The 21282-nt window shown below is 28.2% G+C and overlaps 1 protein-coding gene across 1 annotated transcript; it reads right to left on the bottom strand.

Moving 5' to 3' along the window:
* Positions 1–19570: 19570 nt before the first annotated feature.
* On the bottom strand, positions 19571–20524 carry LOC114374680. The gene is made up of 3 exons (XM_028332353.1): positions 20247–20524; positions 19952–20023; positions 19571–19875 (listed from the first exon to the last, which is right to left on the bottom strand). Exons 1-3 carry the CDS (start codon positions 20470–20472, stop codon positions 19862–19864), a joined length of 312 nt encoding a protein of 103 aa, XP_028188154.1. The 5' UTR covers positions 20473–20524; the 3' UTR covers positions 19571–19861.
* Positions 20525–21282: the final 758 nt, after the last annotated feature.

Here is a 21282-nt window from a genome sequence, read left to right as displayed (position 1 = left end):
ATACCATATCCTTCAAAATTGAAGGGGAAGAGAGAGATGAAATGTAATGGAATGCATCCCATCAGGTTTCATTCCATTTCATCCAACTCAGTTTCATCTCTTCCATCAATCCAAACATGTCCTTTGTAGCATAACACCATATATTACTATGATGAAAATACCTTTTCCAACTATTGATTCACATTAATAGAACAACATGAAAAATGAACAACTATACTTGCTGGAACATTTCTTAGTTCTAGCTTATAGAAATCTCAAAATAATCTTGACAAAGACACATCAGTTACTGATTTAAAAAACTTGGAGCCTAATATGCCCTTCAAATACATGCATTTAGTAACATATGAGAATATGAGTAACACTTTTTTGACAAAGTCGATTCAAAGCTTTGACACATTTGGGAAAATGGGATTTCTCGTTCATATCCTAAGGCATGCCCACATACACTCACACCACATAGACTACATCTCAAGCACGGTTGTCAGAGTTATTAGATCCTAGGGCCCAAAAGCAAGCTAAACCACAAATGAACACTCTTATAGTCAAACTTAGCTTACAAGACTATATTTACAATTGGTTTTGGCCTCAAAATGCAAAATTATGGTTGATTTTGATAAACTACAAAATAATGCAGTGCTAACTATGTATAATGTGAATTTTTTTACTTAATTACTACTTTTTGTTTTGTTTGCTATGCTACTAATTTGAAATGTTAAATGATAGTAATTATGGAAATAACAAGTGAATGCACCCTCTGGTTTTGGCTCAGCTCCACCATGTTCAGCATAATGGTCGGGATCTCATAATCCTCTCTTTAGCTTCCAACACTAGTAAGATCAGGGAAACTAACACAACTTTTTTCCTTCTAAAATCATACTTGCTTAAGAAATCAATAAATTTCAGACCAAATAATCTCTAGTTTACATTGGTAGTAGATAGTTACGTAGACAAATTCTAGTTTTCCTATCAAGTAATAATGTGATAACAAAATAAATAAAGAAACAGCTGTGTAGCGGTACCTTGACACAGAGTTCCTTTATTGGATGAGGTGCCAATAAAGCTTGGATTGTGGTAACAATTGGCCCCTGTAAGAAAAAGTTCATTAGATTGAGCTAAAGATCAAATACTAATGATGATTCAGCGAGTCTAAGATACTTGCCCGCATTCCGCAGACAACTATTTGTTCTCCTTCGTGAAGAACACCATTAACTAAAACAAAATCAATAGTAGTTCCATGGTCTTCTACTACCTCCACATCTAAAACAGTACACTGTTGGCCAAAGCCAACAAACAATTAGGTCTCTACAGTTAAACCGTCATAAAGCATTCAACCACCTTATACAGTTAAAACTCTATAAATTAATAATGTCGGAGAAATTTATTAATTTAGAGAGTTATTAATTTATCAATAAATTAATAATTATTAATTTAAAGAGTTTTTAAGTAATTATACTATACATACCAAATAATGTCGGAGAAATTTATTAATTTAGAGAGTTATTAATTTATCAATAAATTAATAATTATTAATTTAAAGAGTTTTTAAGTAATTATACTGTACATACCAAACAAAAAGATAAATCTATACCTTTTAGAGTTACGTTGCAGCGAATCTTGGGACTCAACGAAGTACAGTAAATGTAAACAAGAGTGTAATATATTTTTTTTTCAGTTTCTATAAATTATTAATTTATGATTTTTTTGGGACCGAAAATTATAAAAGGATCTCACGAAAAATTATTATCTTATTATTTTATCAAATTTTTTAATTTTTTACATTGGTCTAAGTTGGGACCGGACAAATTTTTTATTTTAAAGAATTTATTAATTTATCAAGGATTAATTTAAAGAGTTTCTACCGTATATTACAAAAGAAACTATATAGAGCTAAACTGCAATTTTTCACTGCATGTAAGTTTCTGAGCCATTGTTTTTTGGGTCCATTGAACCAATAGTGATAACAATTCAGGAATTCCTTCACCACTGAAATATCAAAAACTCAAAAAAGTCAACAGAGCAAGATCCACAGGAGAAGCATTAAGGCAAACTTTTAGGCAACAATAATAATAAAAGCCCAACTAATGGTCTCCAAAACCGGCCATTATGTCAATTACCAATCCAAAGTAGGGAGGTAGCAGAGTATCACAATTACCTTATTGCACTTGTAGGCACAATGCTGAACATGTCTCCCATTAATTGCAATGTTTTCAGTATTCAGCAACTCAGTATTCAGATACTGAGTACTCGGTCCCACTTGTTCGAACAGATAAGTAATCTAGCAAAGAGACAGAAGAAAATTAGGGCATAACAAAATTGTCTGGTACAAAAGATGAAGAAGAAAGAAATATTTGGCTACATCATCAAGCAACCCATTAAACTTAAGTTGAACATCCTGAGTCTGCTGCTCCACTGCTTCAGTGATTGGAGTATTGTGACATGGTTTCCACCCACGAAGCTTGTCAACCTGCAACTTTTCAAGTAACATGAGCATCACCTATTCCAAAAAAAAAATCTCATAGAAGACATAAATGCTCACTCACATTATTCAAGACAACAATGAATTTTTTATTCATGCCTCTTAATAGATAAAGGGATTCTAGTGTTTGTTGCTCTAACCCATGCAAAGTGTCAACAACCAAAATTGCAAAATCACATAGAAGAGAAGCCATAAACCTATAGTAAGTAAATGACTCGTGCCCTGGGGTATCAAGAACAAGTAGACCAGGAGGATTCAGCTTTGCATTGATTAGTTCCTTGGTTCTTTAGTGTATGTTCTCAGCAGTAAAGTATGTTGCGCCAATCTTTTGTGTGATACCACCAGCCTCACCCTCTCCTGAACATTTGTTCCACGAATACAATCCAAGAGCTTGGTTTTGCCGGTATCTACGTGACCCATGATACACAACATCGGGGAGCCGAGGTTCTCATTCTCCCTCGGTTTCTTCCTTCCCGTGTCCGTATCCATCTCCGATTAGGGTTTTCTCTTCAAATTTGGTGTGACACCCCTTTTTCTCACAATTGAATAAGAATTTCATGCACTGCATGCATCAATTTCACCTCTCTCTCTCTCTCTCTCTCTCTCTCTTATATATATATATATATATATATATATATAATTATACTAGTTTTTTAGGTAAAGGTTAATTATATAATTATATGGTGATTTTGTTTTTAAAAAAATTATCTTTATTTTTGGCATATAAAAGGTAATGGGTGAGGGAAATTTTGAAAGAAAATCAAATTCATGAGAAGTATTTAAAAAATCTATGCGGTGTATTTAAAAAACATTTCCAAATTAAAAGGTAGATTAAAAATTGTCTATAGGTTTCATTTAATGGAAAACAGGTGTTACGAACTTAAAGGATTGATTGTAAAATTAACGATAACAATTAAGGTGGAAAAAGATATACCGTAGACCTAAAAACAAAAAAAGAGAAACACCTTTACTTCTTTTTTTCAAAATTCTGTCTTTTGCGGTTACATTAGATAAGATTCATACGAGTTAAATTATTATTTAATCAATGTTAGTTTAAAATTTACTTTTTCTGCTTTTAGTATATGAGTTAAATGCAACCATATATTTAAATAAATTTAATTATCTTAGAACTAAATATTTCTTTTATGTTTTTATGTATTAATATTTTTATTTATTTTTAAACTAATAACTTTACTCATTATTGATAAGAAACTACCAACTCAAAAGAAACTGAAAGAAAACCAAATATTAAAACGTGCGCATTAAAAGGACTCAGTAGAGTTAAATAAAAACAACTGAAATTAATATTATATCTCTGGAAAAAATCTAAACAAATAAGATAAAAATATTTTCTCAAATATATGATTTATTTTCATAAAAAGAATTATTTGGACGATTAATGCACGATTTGTTTTTCTAAAACAATTCATGGGAACATCAAATTCAAGACATTCAACCATTTGATATTTCCTAATGCATTTGAAAATAGATAAATGAAGAGTTGTAATGTTAAGAGTGGAATCATTAACGTTTCTCCTTTATGTAGTATTTGAGGCTAATTTTTTTTCTTTCAATAAACCAATTGTTTGAGGTCTGGTTGGTGAGAGGAAGTTGATCATGGGATGTGTTATGAGCAGAAACTCTGCTCTATGGATCCTAGCGTTCGAGGTCTAGGTACCTCCAGAAAGAAAGATTGAGGAGAGAGAATTTCTGATTATATTTCTGTTTGCCTTCCATTACATCATTCATTCGTATATATATAGGCACATGAATGCTAAGCTATTATTCTAATTCCTCTTCCGATCCTATGGAGCAGGGAAGCAATAATAGAATTTGGATTCTAGTAGACAGGATCTTCTCCCTCCAATGACAGGTTGCCAGCTCAGCATCCCTGGTCCAAGTTTGTTATGCAATCCCTCCAGTATTGAGGACGTGTGTTGTGTCTTTTTATCCTCAGGTGAGTGCTTGTCTCCCCTTGGTTTGGTAGTAGTAGCTAGTCTGATAGCTTAGGCTGATTCATAACATTCACTGACCCATCAAAAACACCTTGTCCTCAAGGTGTTGAGACCTCAAATCCAAACCTCGAAACAGCTTGGTGGCACAGTTCAAAAACAAAATCGCTAAAACACGAGGTGGGTTTAGAAAAAAAGAAAAATAACACGTGAGTGAAATTTGGGCCATGGTGGTTTGGGCTTGCTATGGGAAAGATGGAGGTGTAGAAAAAAGAAAAAGTGGGCAATAAAAAATCAAGCTAAAACAGGGGGGTGAGTATAGAAAGAAGAAAGGTACATTGTGCACTTCTTTGGATGCATTTTGGTCTGTATATTCTTGGGATGGGAATTCTGACTGTTGAGCAGATTTTGCATCTTCTAGAAGCTTGATTAGGTTCTTATTTCCACACATCCGAGCTTCTTCAAGTGTCGTATTTCCCCATCTGTCTTTGGTAAAAACACTAGTTCCTCCTTCTAATAGCAACTTTGCCATAAAATATAAACCTTCAGCTGCAGCAATGCGAAGAGGACTTCGGTAATCATAATCTTTGAAGTTAGGATCCATGTCATTGGATAAAAGTCTTTTAAGATAATCTGAATCTCCCCTTGCAACTGCAGTACACAAAAAACTATCAACATTTTCGATCTTCATAGAGGCCCCTTCTCTAACAAGTAAAGAAGCAACAAGAGGGAGCAAGAGTTATGAACAATGGTTTGCACGGCCAAGACCTTGACGGTCAAACATCACTATCCATGAAGCGCAAACCCACACCAATCGTGGTTGTGGTGGAGGCGGTGGCTTCGGTGGTGGTGGTGGAGGTGACGGCGGTGGATACAGTGGTCGTAGGAGGGAGACAAGGGAGGAGCCAAGGGGTACAAGGTGGTGCTGTGCGACAACATGCAGAACATTATGAAACTCAAGATTCACTATTTGGCTCGTAGAGTCCTTAAGAACTTTCTTGAGGATGGTCTGCAGTACGTTGTTACCTACACTGAGCACGTTAAGAGGAAGACGGGTACCACGATGGATGTTGTTGCCGTTCTCAAGAGGCAATGTAGGGTGGAGTGGTGCTACGAGCTTCCCCGTAGTGTCTCCTCTACTGGTAAGCGGAGCTGGCAAGGATGCGAGACGTTGCTGCATGATTTCAGGTCATGGAAGTGGAGTTGACATGGGAGGCATGGTCGGTATGGGGGCGGCTGGTGGCAGTGACTGCAGAGGGGAGGAAGATGGAGAAGAGTGTGGCGGGGGTTGTTGTTGTTGCTGAGTGGTCTACAGGGTGGTCAGTTGCTGGAGTAGCTCGTCTAATTTGAAGGTGACATGGAGTTGATTAGAGGCAAGCTTAGCAATAGCTTCCTCAATGCTATCTAGATTAGATTTTGAACGGGTTGATTCTACCATAGCAACTCTAAATGAAAGCACCAAATTGTTATGAGCTAATAGAGAATATTCGTAGTTAGCAGTTTTTTGAATGTTTCAATGTTAGTTCCTAGAGTTGTGCATGCTATCATTTACATGCCATATTTGTAGGGGTAGTTTCTCATACGGTTACGTCTTGCACTATCTATATATATTGTATTGTAAACTCACACTTGAATATAGGAGAGTTTCATTTCTTTATGGTATCAGAGCCACAATTTTGTTCACGTTCATCTTCATCCATGGCCAACTCAAGCTCTTCTCTCTTGACACTTGCTAATAACAACACCTCCAACCTAAGCCTTCAACTTCCACCCATTACCATAAAATTAGACAGAGACAACTATTCACTGTGGAGATCCACAATAATTTCTGCTCTGGAGACCTTTGAACTTGAGTCTTTCATCCTTTCTCCTACACCTCCAAGAAAGACACACATCACTACAACCTCCGATGGTGTTTCAATACCGGAACCCAACCCAGATTTTCTTCTGTGGAAAAAAAAGATCGCCTTGTTCTCCTTTGGATCAAATCCACACTGTCCGATAGGGCTTTCTCCATCGTGGTCTGTGCATCATCTTCTCACATGGCATGGACTGCCATTGATAAAACCTTTCAAGCCCAAACCAGAGCTCGTCGTATGGCTCTAAAACCACAACTCCAAACCCTTAACAAAGGTTCTCTTTCCATGATTGAGTATATTGAGGGTAAACGCTCCATTGCAGATTCCCTTACTGAAAATCTTCACCCCATATCAGATGAGGATCTTGTTGGTTATCTCTTGAGTGGCCTAGACTCTTCTTATGGTCCTTTTTCCATTGCCTTTATGATGAAGGATACTTATGCCTCAGTTGATGATCTTGCTGGCCTGCTTCTTGAATATAAGAGAGTTTCATTTCTTTATGAGTAGAAATTCTACTCTATGGATCCTAGCGTTCGAGGTCTAGGTACCTCCAGAAAGAGAGATTAAGGAGAGGGAATTTCTTATTATATTTCTGTTTGCCTTCCATTACATCATTCATTCGTATATATATAGGCACATGAATGCTAAGCTATTATTCTAATTCCTCTACCAATCCTATGGAGCAAGGAAGCAATAACAAAATGAGTAACAGAATTTGGATCCTAGAAAACAGGATCTTTTCCCTCCAATGACAGGTTTCCAGCTCAACATCCCTGGTCCAAGTTTGTTATGCAATCCCTCTAGCATTGAGGACGTGTGATGTGCCTTTTTATCCTCAGGTGAGTGCTTGTCTCCCCTTGCTCTGGTAGTAGTGGTTGGTCTGATAGCTTGGACTGATTCATAAAAGGATGCGACAGCCAATAGTGGCTCGAAGAAAATGAACTGGCAAAAGGAGGAGGGATAGAGGCATTCAGAGAGGAAGGGGGGTTTGGATTTCAGAGATTCAAGCATCATACTTTGTTGTGGGATTGCGACAAAAATTGGGTACAAAGTCATATGTTTTTTCTTCTTTTCTCAGTCACTCTTTTCTTCTTTTCTTAATCACTTATCCTCATGTCTCTTATATGTCAACATTTTTTCCCATAGAGATTGCAATTTCAAATGATGATGTGTATTCATGGTAGTAACATGCTTTTCTTTATTATACTTTCGTTTTCGAAAGCAAAATTGGAGGTTCATCTTTCCCATGGTTAGGCACCATGATGATGAGTTTTCCTCCTGCCTTCCTCTTTTCACTTTATTTTCCTTTGTTCTTTCCTTTCTCTCAAATTTCTCATTTTTTATGTATTTTATTAGGTTCAATCTTGCTTTCTTGATTTTTTTTTGTTTTATTTTAAATTATTTATCAACAATTATTATACGATTTCATCATTCTCTATTTATGATTCTCTTTCTCCCTCTCTATGGTTGTAGTCAAAACTAAACAAGAATAACAAAAAGAAAGAAAAGAAAGAAGCATGGTTTCAACAAAACTCCATCTTGCCTGAAATGGCAAAGGTTTTTCCTTTTTCTTTAAAGATTCTTCTTTCTAGTTCGATTGGCCTTTTTTTTTGTTACAATTCTTCACAGGTCGATGAAGGTATTGATCCCTCTGAGAAACTTATGTTGTCTGTAAAAATTATAAGGAAAGATAAAGGATATGTTTCTTTTCCTTTTTCTTTTTGCTTTTATTCATGGATATAGTGAGTCATGAAAAGTATCTAAAGCTAATTTCACTTTGATATCTAAATATTTTTTAGGTTCTTTTGGACTGCATAGATAAAGATTAGACTCTTAGGCCATCTCCAATGGGATTTATTGTCCTAGTTGCTTAAGATGAAGAAACGGATTGTTGAAGGAATTTAGCATTGGAGACAACTTACGTGGCGCATCTCATTCCTTCACGACACGCAGTGTTTCTTATATAAGAAACTGTATCTTAACCATAAAATATTATTTCTTTGCCTTCTCGAAGAAGTGGGTGGGAGGGGAAGGTTCTTGAGAAAAGAAAAAGTGGGGAAGGTTTCGGAAAAAGTCCTTTTTGAAGTTAGAAAACAGTAGTGAGAAAAATGAATTGATTATTCTTATAATAAAATAATTTAAATATTTGGATTTCTTGTGGTTTCTTGCATTGGAGTAAAATGTTGTATGAGTTTCTTATGAGTGACATGACATTGTGGGAATCACAAAAAGATGATTAAGAAACTCATATAAGAAACTTGCGCCGGAGATGCCCTTAGTGTTTCATGTATCATGAAATATCTTTTACCATTCAATAATAGATGTGGTGTTATATCATGAAATACAATGAAATTTTATTACTACTCCTAGGGGTATTTACGGGTACTTATGTATCTTATCAAAACCAAACCAAACTGATCAAAATCGTTTATGTATAGGTTGAGTCACAGGTTTAGATTTATTAATTCGATCAAAATTGAATTTTAGAGTAATTTGTTTTGGCTTTAAATATGACTAATATTGAGACTTTAAGTGTTGAAACTGCAAAGGTTGGGGGACTACTAGTGTTGGAACTTTTAAGGTATTGTTTTTAGGTATATTGTTATTTTTTTCATATTTTTTTATATTAATTTTTTCTTTCATGTTTATAATATTAATTAATCATATGTTATTCATTTGTTTCCACATATCTGGTTGCAACAAATTTGGTTATAGCAAATCTGGTTGCACCAAAACTTCTGGTAAGAAATTAATTTGTAGGAAATAATTACGATTCAGACTATTATAGTAAAATTCGTTGAAAAATATTTTATTTTAATTTGTATTAGTCTATTTTAGAATATTATGTTGATGATATTAAATGAATCAATTATAAATGGATAACATGTTGGTCCGAACTAAACTAAACTCTTCATGAATTGGTTGGGTTCGATTGATTTTAAAAAAAATTGTAAAAATCAAACCAAACCAAACCAAGGTTGGATCCTGAATTTGGAAAAAATCAGTCCAAACTGACCTACGAACACCCTTAATTACATTAAACTTAATAAAAAAAAATATGATATCAACTAATACTTAATTGAAAAAAAAAAGATTTGTGTGTACTGCTTATATAAATTTAACATTTTTTATTTTTAATTTATATATAACTTTTAAAAATATTATAATAAATTATTCAGTATGACTTTTTAAATAAAAATTGTATTTTTTAATTTAATAAAAAATCACTTTATGAAAATTTTTATTTATCTAATTAGGTCCGGTTGAATTTCCAAAATAACTCATCTTTATATTATATCTACAATTATTGGATTGTTATAAGTATTAGAAATTAGTTTACCAAAACCAAACATCATATCCATGTATTTTTTACTCTTATCTTCCATAGAACTTACTAATGATAATTATATTAGTAAATATCTATAAAAAAAATTTCAAGAAACCATATTAATGTCTATGAGAGAGTCTACTATATTTGAAGTATAAAATGAAAATATATTATAGGATTATATATTTTACTTAAAAAAACATTAATATATACAAATTACGATTACTATATAGCAGAATATTACAATAGAAATTATACAAATTACTATTTAATTCTAACGTTTACAAATCAAAAGTTTTGTTATTGTAAATAATCATTACTCACCCAATGGTTTTCATCTGGGTGTATTAGATTAGGATTTTAATAGATTTTAAAAGAGTTTTTTATATAAAAAAATATTGTGGTATTCAATTTGAATTTTTAAATGGTATAAATAAGTTTTGTGATATTTAATTAAGACTTTTAAAGGAAGGTAACAAAATTTGATAATATTCAATTAGGATTTTTTTATAACATATAGAAAGTCTTTTGGTATTTAAAAATATACAAATTTCAATGAATTTTTTAAAAAAGGATTTTGATGGATTTCATTAGACTTTTTAGTGTAAAATATTTATCGAACAATCTCACCCAAATCCTTGAGATTTTATTAGAGTTTTTTCTTTCTTTTTCTATTTGTTACCAAACTTTTTTTTTTCTCATCTCTCTTTAATATTCTTCCACATAGGTGTGACATATATATTTTTCCTATTCTTTTAGAATAAAAAAATATCAAATATACTCCTCCCCTATGCACTTTTCCTTTTGTTTTCTAAACTAAATTAATATTTGTCTTATGTGTTAAAGATAGTCATATTTTTCTTATATTGACTATGTCTATCACCTGCTCGATACAATATTTTTGTGATTGTCACTCTTAATTTCGTCATCTGTATATTTAGTAATCTTCCTAACAATTTTTCACCCTCACTATTCCCTTCCTACTATATGCTTATTATTGCAACTCATTTAAGCATATTATTATATTTACCATGAAATAATTATAATAAAAAAAACAACAATGTATAATTTGTTCAAATCCAAAAGTGAAAATAAAAAAATGCTATTGCAAAAGAGGTAAGTATAGGAGGATATAAAGCTAGAATCAATACAACTATTAAAATATTTAAAAGATTATATTGATTTTATTTTTTATCCAAATCTCATCATTTTTTATTTTTTTTCACTAATTCTTGTAATTTTAAATATATTTTTAAAAATTCACATAATTCTTCGAAATCTTATAAATCTAAAGTCATTTTAAATCTTTTAAATTTTTATGATATAAATTTCTTAAAATTCAAACTATCATAAAAGTCTTATAAAGAAATCTGATAAGTAATAATATTTCTAAATAATCTTAAAAAATCACAAGTGTTTTTTATGTTAAAATAATCTTTTAAGATTCTAATTCAATACACCCCTTTATACTCTTAAACCCTCTTCTTACATAACCTTTCTCTCCACATAATTAGTATCCTTGACGGTTTCAAATCTTTTGTGCTTTCTAACAATAAGATTCATGTCTATGCTTTTTCCTTTTCTATATATTTATATTCTCTATGATTTTCTTAAATTTTAAATTATTTTTATTTGGTTTAATGTGAATCTTTCACTGGGATATTCATTTTTTCTCTTCTTGTTTGTGAAATTTGTAATTTTCCTTACATTTTCCCCTATTTTCAGGTTAGTTCACCTTGGTTCATCTTCACTTTTCAATACTTTGGTTGATTTCAAGTGCAAAACACGTCCACTAATTTTATTACATTTTTTTTAATTCTTTTTTGTTTTGCCTCTTTATGTTCATTTTCCATTGCTATACAATTTTGTTTGGGGTTGTTTGATTTGTTGTTTTAACAATTTTAGTAATGAATATATGCTTCATAATTTTAGTATTTAGAGGATAAAGTCACTTTTTATTATCTTTGTATTTTTTTATGTTGTGTGAATGTTTATGCATATTTTGTTTTACATGAGTCACTTATACATGAAGCATTTAAATCAAATTAGATAGAAGATATTTAGTAGTTTAATTCTTATTTTTAATAGGATTTATTTTGAAAAAATATTTGATTCTTATTTGTATCATATTTTAAGTTGTATCATTTAATTGATATTTAATGCTTATTAATGTATCATTAAATGATATTTAAGACAATGATATCCTTTAATCGATATTTAAATGTTTCCATAATTATTCGTAAATAATATTAATTCAAAATGTGAAATGCATTAATTTTTTTATTAAGATAATTCATACTGTTGGATTGAATTTTGAATTAAAAATAAAAATATATAAATCATTCTACTAATTTGTACTGTTATATTAGAATATTTTTTTATTAGAAAATCATATATAATAAAAAAGGTAATGTTTATAATAGTAAGTATATGCATAGGAAGTGTAAATTTTAATTATATATTTTTTTTCATTTTAGAGTTAAAAACTTATGTTTCCACAATATGACTTTAATTATAATAAAAAAAATAAAAACTGCACACTAAATGTATATAAATATTTTTTAGATTTTAGAATGGTAAATTTATGATAAGATAATGATATTTATTTTGAATCACATAATTAAACAATTAAGTTATTATAAAAAATTATATAAATTTAAAACACTAATATTATAAAGAAAATAAAATTAAAAACATTATATGTAAAAGTATTTCAAAATTTTTATTGATTGTTGAATTTTAGCCTTAGTTTTTTATGTGACATGATTTTTTTTTCTTATTTTTTTATGTGAAAATTTAACAAAGAACTTCTTAATACCAATTTTTATTGATGGTTATAATTTCAACTTATTTTTTTATCAAAATAAAGGGTTTGTAACATTTTTTTTTAATATTTCTCATATTGAAAGTTTATCAAAACTTTGAATAGGCAACACTCTATCGATCATAATTAAAAACATCAATGAATTTGAATTAAAATATATAAATGTAATTATAAATAATATGATATTAATGTATGATATACGTTTAAATAAACAAGTTCTATTGTATCTTTATATTATATTGATAAAATAAAGTTATCACATTAATAAAAAATATGATTGACCAAAAAAATTATTTTGATAATATATATATATATCAAAGGAATTTAAATATTTTTTTTGTTAATAATAAAAATATTTTATATCTTTTCAAGTATTGCTATTATTTATTTATTATTTTCTATAACATACTTCTTATCTTTTTAATATTTAGAAGCATATTATTTATTTATTTGCATACTTTTTAATATTGATTTTTTGTTTTAAATTGATTAAAAAATGTAACATAAGATTGAAACTTTGACACCTTTCACATCCAAGGAATATTGCAACAAAGACTTTCATTTTGTTAAACTTTAAAATATAATCTATCATGTATTGTTGCATTAACATCGTATATTAATTATATATTATGTTATTATCAATATTAATCATGTAAAATTGTCATAAAATATAAATTTATTTAACTTAATTGGTCAATAATTTATTATCAATTTCACTATGTTGAATTAATTAAGGATGTCTTTCAACAATTTATAATTCAGTTAAAAAAATTAAATAATGATCAAAGATTTGTTTCTAACATCAATACATGCTTTGTTAAGTACAATACTAAACATTTTCTTATTTTATATTTATATTTATTACATTGACTTATTTTCGAGATATTTTATTGATTATATATCACAATAAATAATTCAACAAAAACCTATATTATTTTGGACGATTTTTCTTACATCAAAACATTTACATAAAAAATCATCAAATACATACACAAATAAAATGTAACCCCGTGCATCGCACGGGTAAAAAACTAGACCAATTGTAGAACGAAAAAAATTATTCAAGTTTTCTATTGAATTATTTTCTTTGACATATAATAAGTAAAACATTAAAAAAATAATTTAATTTAATAAAAGTAAGATAACATGTGTAAAAACAATTATTGTTGTTACAAAAAGTTATAAATGCATGTAAATTATTAAAATAAATATGTAATTCTTCAAATATTCTTCACGTGTCTCAAACATCATAGTAAAAGAAAATAAAAAATAAAAAAAATTCATTATTGTATCAGAAGTATACATATAACTTAAAATGTTTGTTAGTTGACAATTCTCTTCCTAAATTTTTTCTCCAACAAAAATCATCACCCCTACTAAATAAATGACATTAATACTTTTGAAATAGAGTGAAATTATAGAAGAAATATAAGTGATTTTATAATATATAAGAAATCAAAATAATATTGTATGAGATTATTTGAAAAAATATGATGAAAATGTAGATTAAATCAATAATAAAAAAACATAAATTGATATATATATATATATAAGTACTTTTTTAAATCAATAATAAATTAACATAAAAAATCAATAATAAATTTATTTTTATGCATACTGATTACTATAAGTACTTTTTTGAATTTCTAAAAAGGCACTAAAGTGTTGAAAGATACATTTTATATTTTTAAACTTCATTTTCGTTTGATACTTTTAAAAACTGTGCATGAGTAGTAACATAATATTTAATGTTATTACTTAATATCAAAATTATGAAAAATAACATTTATTTAAATTTTTAAAATAAAAAACATGTATAAGAATATCAACAATTAAATTTTAATAATCAAAATAGAAACTCAAGTATTCATCGACTACTTACATTAGTTTTTTTTGGTATAAACTCACATTACTTTTAAATCATAAAATCTAATTTATATTGGTTATTTATTTTTTTAATTATATAATTTTTTTAAAATTCCATATATGCCCCTAAAATAAATAAGTTAAAATAAAGAAATAATTGTTTTCTCTTCCAACATATTTTGGTGTAGGCTGTCAGCATACTCTAACTAAATTTGGAATGCGTGTATACAAGCAAACCCCATATAAATTATTTAAATTATACATTTTCATATTTTTTTGGCATATATATAAAATATATGTGCATAGATAAAATTATTAATTTTTAATTAAATATTTGGATGTGTATTAAATATAATTATAGTAAAATTGAGCAAGATGATTAATTGTATTTGTAATTAAATAGATATTATCATAAAGAATATTAAGTCCATTTAAATTTATTATGATTTATTCTTACTTCAAATAATTATGCAATACCTATATCAAAAGTATAAATAAAAAGAATGTACATATAATAATTTTAATATAATTATTTTAATTTGAGTGTTTCTTTTTGTAATTGTGGATATTATTTTAAGGTGTACTTTATTTTTGTGTTTTTATAAGAAATATTTTAAAATTTATTTATATTAAAAATTAAAGAGCATTTAAATTTTTGAATTTGTATAATTCTTTTATAAATATATTTACCTTTTAATTATTTTAACATGATATTTTAATTTATTTTCAGGATAATATTTTTAAGTATATTATATGGTTGAAATTTTGTGTTGGTTAATCTCATTGTGACATAAATTATATGGTTCTGATCATACAATAAGATTTGTCTATTATTGTTATTATTATTATTATTATTTTAATTTCATTACTTTTACTTTTTAAAACCATTTATCTATAAGAATTATTATATGATTTAGACTTTACATGTTATAATTAAATTATAATAAGGATTATTTGTATATAAAAATATTAACTATACTAGTTTCTAATTTTTAAATACTATGACTAAAAAATAATAAATCACAGTTGGGTTGAATAGTGAATTAGTTAAAATATAATATCTTTTTGAATGGAAGATAAATTAATTTATTAAAAACTATCGGCCAATAATTGAGATAAGTTTTCTTAAGTTCAGGTGGATTGTCGTCAAATGGTGTATAAAACTTAATTTTCAACGATAATCTTGTGTGCAAAATGTATCAAAAAATGGAATTTAAAATATTTTAATAAGTTAAAGAAGAGTAGTAAAAATACTTTATTTTATATTAGTTCACTCAATCGAAGTTACTTCTAGTCCTCCTTTACCAACTAGTAAAAAATTCTACTAATCAAACTTGATTACAATAAATATTTTTTTCTATCACTTCTAGCTTACAAGTATTCTTAAGGGTAGTAGTATCACAACCCTTAGACTTTCCTTGAATCTAAAAACACTCAAGTATTATTTTGTGACTAAGTCACTCCTAATTTTTACAAACATAAGTTTAATATAAAATCAGAGATTCTTTACAACACTCAATGAGTAAATTTATAATGAAATTCTAATCTCTCACAAGTATTTTGTATATCACAAAGAATATACTTTCTTAAATTCAATGTGTTTCTCAACAAATATTTTTCTTTTCTCTTGTTTCTTGATTCAATACTCTTATTTTTTTATATATGTTCTTCGTCGTTCTTCAATCCTTGATGTCGTATTTATAGAGAGAGACTCATAATTATGAAAAGTATCTTCAAGATTGAATAATATGATTGTTGTATAACTTGATCTTGTTTCCTGAAATAAGAAAATAAAGCACACTTCTATCTCATAGAATCAAGACTTCCCATATTTATCATTCATAACTTAATATGACCGATAGACTCGTAAAAGTAAATATAAGATTGATTCACATATTTATCCTTTTTAAACAGAATTGTATAAACTGATATAAATTGATAATTCAAATAAAAGTTCATATTCCAATCAGTGATTGGATGGATTAGATGAGTACTTCTTGCTTCCAGTAGACGAAGTATCCACTAATGGATAAGTCTCACATGATTTTGCTTTCCGTCATCAATCCTAGGTATGGCAAGAAAACTCGTACCCGTGGGTGCCTGTTCGAATCCGTCCTGACTTTGACGAATAATATTCAAATTGACTGGGTATGGGTTCGGGTTCAGGTTTTTCTCGATAACCAAAAGTCGGGTACAGGTATGGAATTACTGCATCCACCTTGACCCTGAACCTGGACCCGCCCCACCACTTAAATTTTTTTAGAATTTTTGCATAATTTAATCAAAAGACCTAGAATTTTTATTACTAGTTAATTTTGTTTTAGAATTTTTACATAATTTAATATTCTTTTCTTAACGATTTTTGTAGACACATACACTATAATAAATTTATTGATATATAAGTAGTTAAAAATAAATGTTTAACAATCAATTTATTTGTTTTAAAATCAAATTTTTAATATTTTCTTTACAAAAAAAATATTTTTCTAATTTGAATCGGGTATTATGGGATCATAAATTTTAACCCGTCGAATATCGGGTACGGTTATGGGGACATGTTGGGAAGTCGAGGTCGGGGATTGGAGAAACAATATTTGTCCCCGCCCCATTGTCATATCTAATCAAACCTTAATAATAATAATAATAATAATAATAATAATAATAATAATAATAATAATAACTATATTATTATTATATACTCTATGATTATTTTTTATTTATGATACTTAATGAGTATTTATAATTTTTTAAGATGTTATATTTATTCTTTAAAATCATTAAAAATGATATAATGTCTTATAATTGAACGTTATGAAAGAACGTTGCTTTTGTATGTTAATACTATTATTATTATTATTATTATTATTATAAAATTTAAGATTTGAATAAAATTAAATAATAAACATTAAATATATTTAGGTTGAAAATAAATCATTGATAAGAAAAATTAAAAATATTTAAGATTTATAAAATTAAAAACCAATCATTTATCAATAAATTTTAAAAATTATTAATATTTCTATATAAAATTTGAAATAAAATTGAGATTCATCATTTAGTTTTTTTTATCTTATTTGGATATTTGTTTAATAATTAAATATATATGAACATGTTGAAGATTAAGATTAATGAATTTGAATATAATTAAGTCAATTAAAACATATTAGCTGTGGTAAACTATTATCCATAAAACTAATTTAAAAATATATATTATTAACTTAATTATAATCATCAAATTTTTTTACTAAACATAACTAATATTAACAATTTAGTTCTTTATTAAATAAAACTAAATTAGTTAAATAAAATAAGAATGAAGATATTTTGAACAAAATAAACAAATATTAAATAATTGATATTTTAAAAAACTTTGTTTGGTAATCTATTTTATTAATTTTGGTAAAAAAATATTGATAATAAAATGAAAGAAATATCAAAATATATACTACACAAAAAAAATATTTATAAATTTAAAAGTATTCTTACATTGTGGAAAGTGGTTGAAGCAAACAAAACTAATACATATCTAACGAAAAGAGTAGGGTAATAAAAATAAAATTATTAGAAAAAATAAATAAACAATGGATTAATTATTCATGTAAGAAAGTGATCTCAAATAATATGATAAAAACTCTAGGAGAAATTAATAATAAAAAATGCAAATCAATATATATAGAATATAAATCAAACCCGACAACTATAATTGAAAGGAAAAAAAGAAACTCATCTGAATTGCATGTAATGTAACATTTTTACAACACAATTAAAAGAAAAAAATAAAATAGGAAGAAAGGTGAGAAAATAACACAAACATGAAAATTCCTTAAAATCTAAATTACCAAAAGTCATCTACCTATACACAAAATCATGTTATGGTTGAAATCATGTGGTCATGAAAGTGTAAAATGAAGGAATCATGAGAGCTTTTATCTCTTTTATTTTGAAGACCAAATCTAGCAAAACAGATCTTTGTCTTTATATATTAAAAAAATATGCATATTTGCATTGGCTGCTATGAAGTTGCAAAATTGTGATTTTATATTATTATTATTATTATTATTATTAATTCATTGTTTGAATTAATAATGCAATAATGTAATTTTACACAAAGTATCACTCAGTATATAGTATTTCTATAATATATATATATATATATATATATATATATATATTACAATAAAATAATAATATAATTATATATAAAATAGTTATTATAATATTTGACATATGATATATAATTAATATAAAGAGAGAGGGAGAGAGAGTTCATTTTATGTTTCAAATGTTAGAAAAATTTGATATTCATTATATTTTTGGAACTAAATAAAAATGTATGATAGAAATAAAAGTGAAATAAACTAAATCAAAATGATCTATTGTCATTGCAACTGTGAAGAGTTGCACAGCTTAATTCTTCTCGGCTCAGTCTCATTATAGACGGTGTATTAAATTTTTTTAATGTAAAACTTAAGGATCAAAAACTATTATTTATAGGTACTCTATAATGATTTTATTATCAAAAATACATTTAGTAGTCATTATTATTATAATGATGATCATTGAAAATTTGACCTTGCAAATTCAAAAATGCTTGAATCACTAAATATAATTAAACATTTTTTTTTCATTTACTCACCAAAATATATATTTTCACAATTACCCTCACTCTCTACTAAAAAAAAGGTCTTCTACATCGGTTCTAACAGCCTTTCTACATCGGTTATGACGCGTGGTGGTAACCCGGGATCGTTGAATCACAACATCGATTTTATGACCGTCTTTGAAGGCCGGCTTTTCTACATCGGTTGTCTAGCTACAACCGATGTAGAATGGGTAGCTTTCTACAGCGGTTCTAAGGCTGAAATCGATATTGAATGAGTAGGTTTCTACATCGGTTATCAGTCAACCAATGTAGAAAATGAAAGGTTTCTACATCGGTTATAGTTCAACCGATGTAGAATGACTAGATATGGTAACGTGGCTACATCGGTTATCAATCAACCGATGTAGAAAATGAAAGGTTTTTACATCGTTTATCGTCAAACCGATGTAGTATGAGGAGATTTTCTACATCGTTTATCAGTAAACCGATGTAGAATGGGCACGAATGGAAAGGTTTCTACATCGGTCTTCAATCAACCGATGTAGAATTTGAAGAGTTTTTACATCGTTTATTGCCTAACCGATGTAGAATATGGAGTTTTTTTTTTTAATTTTTGGAAAGCTATTAATTGAAATACAGTGCAAATATTGAAAAGCTATGAATTGAAATACAGTACAAATAATGAAATTCAACAAAATATTGAAAAGCTATGAATTGATCTATCTTGCTCACTCCTTTTAAGAATGTTTGTACCAATGATGTAAAAAAAATAAAATAAAAAAGACTGAATTTCTTTTTGACAAGGCTCTAATTTAAATCATGCTCCAAAGTTCAGACAAAAGTTTGATCTGGTCAAACCTACTTCTCATGGAGATCTTTGATTTGTCTTTCCAAATCACCATCAAGAACAAGTTTCTTCCTTCTCCTTAGAGCAATTTGAGATTCATCTTCCATCAATTGCTCCCCACTGTTATGTCCAAGTAAACTAAGTATCAGAAACTATAAAATCTCAAGTAAAATTTGATGTCAAGTTGTAAACGTACTTATGATCATCTTTGTCACTGTTACTGCCAGAGGTAGGTGCAAAGCCTTTAATAACATCATCAAGCTTGTCTCTACAAAAGAAAGAAACAAAAATAAGAGTAGATTCATTGCAGATAATTCTTTGCAGTGATCAAGAATAATTATGAACCAATCAATCAACAAGCATAAATTGAAAATTGGTCCCACATTCTAAAAATGGTCATCTTAGTGCTTCAGAAAAATTTCCCAAAAGAAATAGAAAGTACAAAATCATACATAAAAGCTTAGAAGCAAAGTTTGAGGGTTTTATCTTACTTTTGATATCTTGTGTCCACGCCTTTGCTGGGGATGAACCAATTTCTTCATCTCCCTGAGTTTTATTCCAATTGGCACTTTCTTTCTTCAAATTTTCTGGGGATGAACCAATTTCTTCAAGCTCGCTCAACAAATATTCAGCATTGACGTAATGGCATTCCCTCCGAGTCTTCCAGAAAAGGAGTTCCACAAACAAGAGGGGTTGCTTTTTCATTTTCTTTAGCATCTTTCTGACCAAACAAGTCAGAAAATCAACTATACCTGCATAGTCCTTGCAGGGACATCAATGTCGATTGCTGTGTTAGTTAAGGAGAAGCACCCCTTGATTCATATTTACATCTGAATAACTATAAATGTTACTATAATTTATAGTTCAATGAATGGATTAAATACCCAGGAATGTTAATAAACTGAATTGTCAGCCTAAATAATCATATCAAACTAGCAAATTTGTGCTATTGCAACAAGAAATCTTTTCCCATTAAGTGGTAAAAGTTTGCCATTAGTCTATATTAGCAAAAATGAATCTCATTGACATCATTATACACTAAATAAAATTCTATTACCAAAAATAAAAATGACAGTGATGACAAAGGCATACCCTTCCGAAACCTCTGTTATGCCTCCATTGAAAGAATCGTCACCCATTATTCTCTCATGAATTTGGATATTTTCAAGCTCAACTTGCTTTGATTTAAGAGATGGTCGTCTAGTTCTTCTGCATCCAGAAATTATACCAATACAAAGAAAATTAAATCTGGTACGAACAGTGCTGGAATAAACAACTAAAATTACATGTGATGTAGATAATGGGTAATTAATTTTAAGAAATTAACAAGAGAAAGGAATTTTTCCATACATACAAACTTAACTAACATTGTAGCAAGATTTCACATAAAAAAATAAACAATTCAAACTAAATTCGTCATATGTTCCTATCATTGATCAATAATATCCAAGAAAGAAAAGTGAAAGTATGGAATATTTTACTTGAGAGCAGAGCTGAGCATTTCATAATCAGAATCATCTCTTGACG

This window comes from Glycine soja, chromosome 11, assembly GCF_004193775.1.
Source record: "Glycine soja cultivar W05 chromosome 11, ASM419377v2, whole genome shotgun sequence".
Lineage (NCBI taxonomy): Eukaryota > Viridiplantae > Streptophyta > Magnoliopsida > Fabales > Fabaceae > Glycine > Glycine soja.
Note: the sequence above shows the minus strand (reverse complement) of the source record. Positions and strands in the feature narration are given on the sequence as shown.